Source organism: Austrofundulus limnaeus, unplaced genomic scaffold (genome assembly GCF_001266775.1).
Source record: "Austrofundulus limnaeus strain Quisiro unplaced genomic scaffold, Austrofundulus_limnaeus-1.0 Scaffold543, whole genome shotgun sequence".
Taxonomy (NCBI): Eukaryota; Metazoa; Chordata; class Actinopteri; order Cyprinodontiformes; family Rivulidae; genus Austrofundulus; species Austrofundulus limnaeus.
This window is the reverse complement of record NW_013952945.1, coordinates 66,680-75,059: the sequence shown is the minus strand read 5'-3', so window position 1 is coordinate 75,059 and position 8,380 is coordinate 66,680. Positions and strand designations below refer to the sequence as shown.

Sequence of the window (8,380 nt, the reverse complement as noted above, 5' to 3'; positions counted from 1 at the left end):
GCATGTGTGTGGAGTGACTCGGCATGTGTGTGGAGTGACTCGGCATGTGTGTGGAGTGACTCGGCATGTGTGTCGAGTGACTCTGCATGTGTGTCGAGTGACTCTGCATGTGTGTCGAGTGACTCTGCATGTGTGTAGAGTGACTGCATGTGTGGAGTGACTCTGCATGTGTGTCGAGTGACTCTGCATGTGTGTCGAGTGACTCTGCATGTGTGTGGAGTGACTCTGCATGTGTGTCGAGTGACTGCATGTGTGTCGAGTGACTCTGCATGTGTAGAGTGACTCTGCATGTGTGTAGAGTGACTCTGCATGTGTGTAGAGTGACTCTGCATGTGTGTAGAGTGACTGCATGTGTGGAGTGACTCTGCATGTGTGTCGAGTGACTCTGCAGGTTTGTAGATTCTGTCCCTGGCGGAGTGTTTAAAGAACATATTTATTGGCTGTGGGAACATCAACGTGCAGTTTTTCTCTAACTTCTGTCTCATAAATCATGATTTCAGAGGTTTTTGTACTTTAAGGTTCTGCAGTGTTCTCATGATGTGAAGATATTTATGTGAAATGTGATGCAGGAAGCACATTAAATGCTATAAACTTTGATGATCTGGTTTGTATGATTGTGCTTCTGTAGCTCAGTAGAACCTGTTTGTTCAGACTTCATGAGGTGGATTTGCATCCTGACTGGACCACAGAACTGGACTCTGGGTTCTGATGTCTAAAGACTTTTTTTGTGTGGGGATGTGAGAGAAGAAATAAAATGGTCTCTGTGTGTAACTTGGTTTTATTTCAGACATCCATCATAAAACTTTTAAATGAATTAATGGTAAGATTCTCAGGATGGGTTGTGGTCCGGCTTAACATTCGTCTGGTTCTGTTAGTCCAACAGATGCTGATGAAAACTACATGTGTCACCACGACATCCCTCTTCGTATGTTTATTTTATATAACGGGATTTTTCTAATTAAAATTTAAATTAAAAAGCAACAATTCTCCAGATTGTTAAATTTGAATGGGGAAAAACCAACCTGATTTAAATAGGTTTTTTTAAAACATCATGAAGACAAAAAACACCCTCTGGACTGTAGTTTCTGAAGTTCAGTTAAACAAAAATGGAGAAGGGAATGTTTGTGTTGAGAGCATCAAACTCTAAAAAAATGAATGTATTTTATGAAAATGAATCAGTAAACCTCAGTTAACTGATTAACTTCATGTAACCAGCAGAGATAATCTGGTTCCACATCTGGTTTCTTCTCACAGGTGTTCAGAGTTAACATGAGCTCAAAGTTGTCCCACAGTTTTATTTCATTACGATTTGATTCTGAATCCTACTGATTTACATATCATTACTTGGTTGAAGAGGTAGACTAAAAACATTTTCTTTATATTCTTTTCGTCCACAGCAGTTCATACTAACACCAGCAATGATTAGAATTCATTATGACGGGTATTCAACTGGCAGCCCATGGGCCACATCCGGCCCGCAGGTGACCTCCATCCGGCCAATAAAATGTTTTTTTTTTATAACAAAAAAAATAATCTTCAGATAAAGTGTTGTAGCTCTCAGGCTTGTTACACAAGTTTTTAAACGAAACTGAATCATTTGGTAATTTTTTTTCTGACACTGAAGTCTAAACTGCTGCTGTATCTTCTTTTGTTTGGACCACTTCAGTTGCTGCCATGCGATTGGCTGACTGAGTTAATGAGCAACTGAAGAAGTGGACCTGATAGTGACCAGAGAGTTAAATTTCATATTATGCATTTTTTTCTCAAATTTTTTATAACAAAAGTGAAAAATCAGATTGATTTTATCAATGCCACAAGGAGACAAATGAAGTCATTTTTCTCATTTTATTTAGGAAAACAAGCCCCGCCCCTCCAATAAAAGAAACTTAACACTGCATCAGTGACTGATTTACAGAAAGGAACTGAGAACCAGTTCCAGCTCCAAGAACTGAACCCAGGATGGTTAAAAAAAAAACTGGAGCATGAACGCTGCATCATCACAGGACGAGGACTCCAACAACAAAAAACTTCAAATGATCGTTTTTACATGAAAAGTCTTAAAGTTTTGTCAACAGCTCAGTAAAATCTCCAGCATGCTGCCATGGTCCAGGTCCCGGATCAGGTCTGGATGTGTTTATGAGTCTGGTTCTGCTGAACAGTAAGGTCAGAGTAGGACCGAGGCTGAACCCAGCAGATCAGACCTTCAAACAGCATCCAGCTGGAACCCTGAACTCAGGTCTGGGAGAAGCTCGAACAATGGACCGGTTCTGGTTTCTAAAAACTCTCAGAGCAGGAGGTGCTGGATGAGATGGACCAGGAGCTGACAGACATCTGGAGAACTTCGGCTCCTCTAGTCTGAAACACCAGCAGCTGATTTATGGCTCTTTGGTGGTGGGTTTGGACCGGACTGAACCGGTCCTGCTACAACAGACTGATCTGGACCGAGGGGTCTGAATGTGTCCCAGCTCAGACTCAAGAACATCACCGAGCTCCTACACTTTCCAGTCCCAAGTTTTCAGATGTTTTTGTTTTAAGTCTGTAAATAAAATGTCAGAAATAAAAATACGCTCGTTAAGATGCTGATCTTTGCTTCTAATCCGTGTGTTGTTCTGACACTTGAACTTAGTGAACAACAGGAATGGGTTAAAATTCAGTTTGGAGTAATGTCTTGAATAAAATTCTATTAAATGCACTTTAAACTGAGGTTGAGTTCAAAATGTTCAGTACTTGTACATTCTGAAGACTTCCTGAATGAATACTTCACGATGCTGCATGTACTCAGGTGTGTACATAATACTGTGCTGGTTTGCACTGAAATGATTCACCTATTATATATTTATCTTTGAAACATTTTAAATTTTAATATTTTCTATAAAGATCAGAACATCGGCTCAGAAAGGGGCGGAGCCAAGTTAGAAATGTAGATTTTATATCTTTTGCATTAAAGAGAAAATGAGTCCTTTTCATCTAGTCTGAAAAGTCACTGCAGATGTTCGCATCTATTAACCTGCTGCAATGCATCATGGTCCATCTCCACTACTGTCCAACATCTGTACGCTGCTTCCACTGAACCACACCACCAACTTCTCTGGTACCAGACAGGATGTTTAAGTTTCAAACAGCCGAAGACTGGTTGAGATGTTTGTCCTCAGAATAAAAACCATCTTTATTTCTGTTTCCACTGTCTAAACATTCAGATGATAAATTTAACATTTAACTGGTTTTATTTTAGTAGGTTCTGAACTTGTGGCTGAGTTTTGGTCCCACTATTAAAAAAGTTCCTAAAATCATCATCAGCTGGTGTTTGGGACAAAAGGAGGGTTTGTTTTCCAAAGTAAAGAGCAGACTTCCTGATGATACGGAGTGTAGGAAAGTTAAATATTAACCACATTAAAGTGAAGTCTGGATCGGCGATGGAAGAAGCGTTCTGCTTTGAGAGGTTTCTGGGATCCAGTACAGGTGTAAGGAGCGTGCATCTGGAAGCTGGACTCCGTGAGGCCTTCAGTCGTTGATCAGAGCCAGGATCATGCTGCAGGGAGATGGACAGAGGAACATGTCAAGCCAACGGTACACCTGTCAGACAGCCTGGCCCTGCAGCACACCTCACTTTACCTGTACAGGTAGATGAAGAAGCAGAGCAGGTGGTAGCCCAGTTTAATCATGGCCTCTTTCATGTGGGACTTCAGAAGACCCCGGTTGTGAATCTCAGTCGGGTCAAAGACGCCCATGTTCCCCATGGGAACCTTTACGTACCTGCAGGAGAACCACATGTCTGAAACATCAGCTAAAATCACTCCACACAGCTAAAACAACAGCTACACCTTAGTGACAGTTACTGATAGTTTACTTAAACTTGGTGTGGTAGTAGCTAAGAGTCATTCACAACAAACACTCTGAGCTCTAATAGAACAGGAGAGATCTTACATTAAACTGTTATTTTAAAGGTTGGACATAAACTGCCATAACTCTGCTATTTAAGATGATTTCACTTTAAACCTCTTTGATAGAACGCAGTGTGCATTTATTCTATAAATACACTCTTACTTTAAAAAAAACTAAACCATATGTTTTAACAAGTGACTAATAGCTCTAAACAAATAAACAGCCATTCAGTCCAAAACAGATTTCAAAATAAAACAAAAGCTCAGCGTTTCAGGCTGTTGTCAAACTCTGGATGGGGTTGATCGGAGATTATTATGTTTAGGAAGAAACCTACAGGAAATCAGTTTTCTGGTCCTGTGTAACTGACATGTAGCGTATTAATATAACTTTAAGCTCACAAGTGGTGAGCAGCAGTAAAAAAAACTGTGTGTTGATCCTAATGAGAGACTTCCTGGCATCATTCACCAGGTTGGAGTGCCTCAAGGTCCTCTGTTTGGGACCTCTGAGTTTTAGATTGTTCGTCAACAATTTTCCTGACACACGGTTCTTTTGTTTCACCATTTCACAAAGGTTTTGTTTTTTTCTTTGATCCAACATGTAAAACAACTAATGAACTAATTAAAGATTTTTAACCTTTAAGCATAGTAAATAAATAAAAGCTAACAAGTTCAGTTATATTTTAGGAACTGAGCTGTGAGGGTTTCTCCTCCTTGAATCAGTCTGAGTTGGACCAGAGTTCTGTACCTGTAGATGTTCCAGGCTGCTACAGGCAGGTTCAGGAGGAATATAAACCAGTGTGTGGACACCAACATCAGCATCGTGGACAGACACTGACCAACCATCTCTGGGATCACCCACTGGACACGAAACATCAGAACACACAGATTAAGCTCCTGTAGCCTCACTGTTACAACAACCACCCTGAAAGTCGAGCAGTCTTAGATGGGATGTATTCAAACAGGCAAAAACATCATCTTCCAATTAAGCCACTTAGGTCAAAGGCAACAACAATAATAATAAAATTAAATTTTAACGATAAATAAGTATCAATCTAACATAATAAATCTATAAATCTGTACAGGTGATACGGTCAGTGATAAAACACAGACTTACTTTGTTCAGTTTGGAGCAGCATGCTCGTGCGTTTATGTAGTCACACTCCAGATCAGACAAGGTGATGATCTGTCCTGCAGGTCAAGGTTCACACACACTCCTCTCACCAGGACGCAGACGTTTTTTTTTTTTAAAACCAGCTTTGTTCCTGTTGTCATCAGTTCCTTAAATTCAATTTACCATTTTGATTTTTTTTCTTTTAGCCCTTTATCCTGTCTTATCTCCTTGTTTATCCTGTTCTATGAATTTTGTCAGGTTTTATCTTGTCTAATCTTTTTATCTCGTGTCCTCCTGTTGTTCTGATATTCTTGAGATGGAAGAGTTTTATATGTCCATGTCTTGTTTTTGGAAGGAAGCTGACTCACTTCACTGTAATCAAATCTACCTGTAGGTATAAATGAAGTTGACTGAGTTGAACACACCTGTAGGTCAAAGGTCACACACCTGAGACACACGTCTCTGATGACCTGCTTTCTAAATTAACTGAAGGATTTTAAGATTTTCATAACACGTGCTGTGAAACCTCTGACCTGATTCATGAGGTGAGGGGAGATACCTGTTCACAGAGCTGTAAATTACGGGTGAGGCTGAATACTGAAGCTGTCTGTGATCCAGTAAATAGACGGGATCAGTTCACAGAGAATAACTACACTTTTTAACGCGACCAGGGTCGTGTCTTAAGAAAAAGCGACTGGGAGTAAAACAGATTGGATAGAAGTCAAAGTTCATCTATCTGCAGACTATTTACAGAACCTCCGGGATCGAAGTTTAACATTTCATTCAGCAGTAAACTGATTTTGTGTTACCTGTGGAACCAACGCCTGTAGGCGGCTTGCAGGTCAGCTAGCTGAGGGCTGAGAAGAAATTAAAATATTAAAACTCAACATTAAACCATCATCATTCACAAAAACACTCATCTCAAAAAGGATACGAAGTAAACCGAGAGGAAAATCAGCGCACAGCAGTCCACAAGAGACAGAATGAACACTGCTGCTTCCATTTTTAGCTTCCTCCACTTTTGCTTCCTGTTTCTTTCTTCTTCTTCTTCTTCTTCTTCTTCTTTTAGTGGTTAGCGACTATCTTATGAGTTTATTACCTCCCCCTGCTGGATGTAAGGAGTAGGACAGCAACTAAATTACTAAGGCCTGAGATGTGTGGAGGTTTACAACAGATCAGAGGTGCCCAAAGTGGGGCCCGCGGGCCAAAACTGGCCCACCAAACCATTTGATTTGGCCCACCAACAGCTGTCCTGGTTATTAGATTGTAATTATGTTCAGATTGAATATAAAATTCAAGTAACTACAAGAGACATTTAGATTAGATTTAAGCCCACATCTAGATTTGCACACCTTAAAAGACCCCATATATCCAACTTTTAAATTATGAATAGTTTCATGAGCCTTTGCTGACATTGCATTGACTTTGCATACATTGAATTTTCTCCATGCCCATGGGCTAAAAAAATGTAGGCAACCACACTAGCTCCTAGCTTAATCATAAAAATAAAACAAGTTTATGTAAGAAGTATTTGCATTTCTTATATTATTGCATTTGGCCCGCGACCCTCAGATCGATTTTAAATTTGGCCCTCTCAGTGAAAATGTTTGGGCATCCCTGCAACAGATTATTAATAAAATAAACGTCAAGTTTTAAAAAAATTATTTGCATTAACAGCTGCATAAAATTTATTATTCTTCAAAGGGATATCTCAGGTAGATTCAAGATTCAAGATTCAAAGTTTTTATTGTCATATGCGCAGATGCAGAGCGGGATTTACGCTTCACTGTACCCTGGGCAATAATATTCAAGGGCCCCATCATCACGACCCCAGGATTACCAGTCTGGCAAAATACAGAGTAAATTATTGCAATATACAGTAAATATACTCAATACTTCAAATTCTAAGTGTATTTTGATGTACAAATGCTCATAGAACTACAAATACACTACAATGTCCTCTTGTCAAGGACACTCCTTCACATGATATAAAAACAAAACACATCAGTATAATCTGGTAAACATGACCCACTACATTGAGATTGAGGGAAGTGTCCTCCATTTTCACAAAAGCAACACTTGACAGTAAGCAACCCTCTCAGTCACCTGACCCACCTCATGTGGACTGACCGATGAGGAGAAGATCTCAACTCATGTTCACAGTGACAGGCAGCCTCTCTGTGCAGCGCAAGAGCTCCAACAGACAGTTTAACAAAAGCAGGAGAAAACCAGACATTTTGCTGGTGCCTTCACTCAAGGGTGTAACCATCATCTCAGAAGAGAGGGGACACATTTTTTCTCTTATTAAATCACACACCTCTCCTTAGTGGCTAAAACACATATTATTACTGACAGCCACAGTACAGTTCCACTGACTGACTTTAGTTCTTTAAACTATTTATTAACAAAATCTGAAGTTTTAATAGCCAAAATGTAGCCAGATGGAAAACACCATTACTACTGTATAAGCAAACATAGATTTGAATAAGAACACTAGATTAAGCTTTGCCCATCCTGTCCACTGATAGTGTCTGTGACAGGAGCAGAAACAGACCAAACAGGACAACAGCTCACAGCCTCCATAGAAACTAATAGATAAACAGCAGCTGAACTGGATCTGTTTCACAAATTATCTGTCATGTTTTTTAATTAATAATTATGTTAATTTCATTCAACAATCATGTAAAACAGCAGATTTATACCAGAAAAATTTATAATTTATAAATTGCAATGATCTAATCCAGATGTGAAGATTAGACTTTAGCTAGTTGACAAATGATGACTTCAGCTAGTAAAGTATATTTATTATTTCTTCTTACTGTCATAAAKAATATAAATAATAAATATTTGCCAGTCACTTAGAAAATGTTCTCTGTATACCTTATGGGATGAAACTTGTCTGTGTATTAGAAAGTTCTCAACAGGCAGGCAGAAGGCAGGTAGAAGGCAGGCAGACGACAGGCCGGCAGAAGGCAGGAAGGCAGAAGGCAGGAAGAAGGCAGGCAGAAGGCAGGCAGACAGAAGGCAGGAAGAAGGCAGGCAGAAGGCAGGCAGACAGAAGGCAGGCAGGCAGGCAGGCAGACAGAAGGCAGGAAGAAGGCAGGCAGAAGGCAGGCAGACAGAAGGCAGGCAGGCAGGCAGGCAGACAGAAGGCAGGAAGAAGGCAGGCAGAAGGCAGGCAGACAGAAGACAGGCAGGCAGAAGGCAGGCAGACAGAAGGCAGGAAGAAGGCAGGCAGAAGGCAGGCAGGCAGGCAGAAGGCAGGTAGAAGGCAGGCAGAAGACAGGCAGGCAGAAGGCAGGCAGACAGAAGGCAGGCAGACAGAAGGCAGGCAGACAGAAGGCAGGAAGACAGAAGGCAGGAAGAAGGTAGGCAGAAGGCAGGCAGA

At 40.5% G+C, this 8,380-nt stretch overlaps 1 protein-coding gene and 1 long non-coding RNA gene across 2 annotated transcripts; one reads left to right on the top strand and one right to left on the bottom strand.

Annotated features, from left to right (window-relative positions):
* The first annotated feature begins 6 nt into the window (after positions 1–6).
* Positions 7–771, top strand: LOC106530663 (uncharacterized). Its single transcript, XR_001311819.1, has 2 exons — positions 7–231; positions 392–771. It is a non-coding gene; the product is annotated as an uncharacterized LOC106530663 (long non-coding RNA).
* Positions 772–1,826: 1,055 nt separating this feature from the next.
* cnih4 (cornichon family member 4) lies at positions 1,827–6,054 on the bottom strand. Its single transcript, XM_014026331.1, has 5 exons — positions 5,927–6,054; positions 4,996–5,064; positions 4,627–4,739; positions 3,613–3,753; positions 1,827–3,529 (listed from the first exon to the last, which is right to left on the bottom strand). The coding sequence occupies exons 1-5, from the start codon at positions 5,993–5,995 to the stop codon at positions 3,502–3,504; spliced, it is 420 nt and encodes a 139-aa protein (XP_013881785.1). The 5' UTR covers positions 5,996–6,054; the 3' UTR covers positions 1,827–3,501.
* Positions 6,055–8,380: the final 2,326 nt, after the last annotated feature.

Excerpts from the sequence above, each read along its gene's own strand:
- cnih4 (XM_014026331.1), bottom strand. The coding sequence starts at position 5,995 with ATGGAAGCAGCAGTGTTCATTCTGTCTCTTGTGGACTGCTGTGCGCTG. Across the intron at positions 5,065-5,926 it reads TTTTCCTCTCGGTTTACTTC|ATCATCACCTTGTCTGATCT; the intron begins GTATCCTTTTTG and ends CCTGCAGGACAG. Across the intron at positions 3,530-3,612 it reads TTCTTCATCTACCTGTACAG|CATGATCCTGGCTCTGATCA; the intron begins GTAAAGTGAGGT and ends ATCTCCCTGCAG.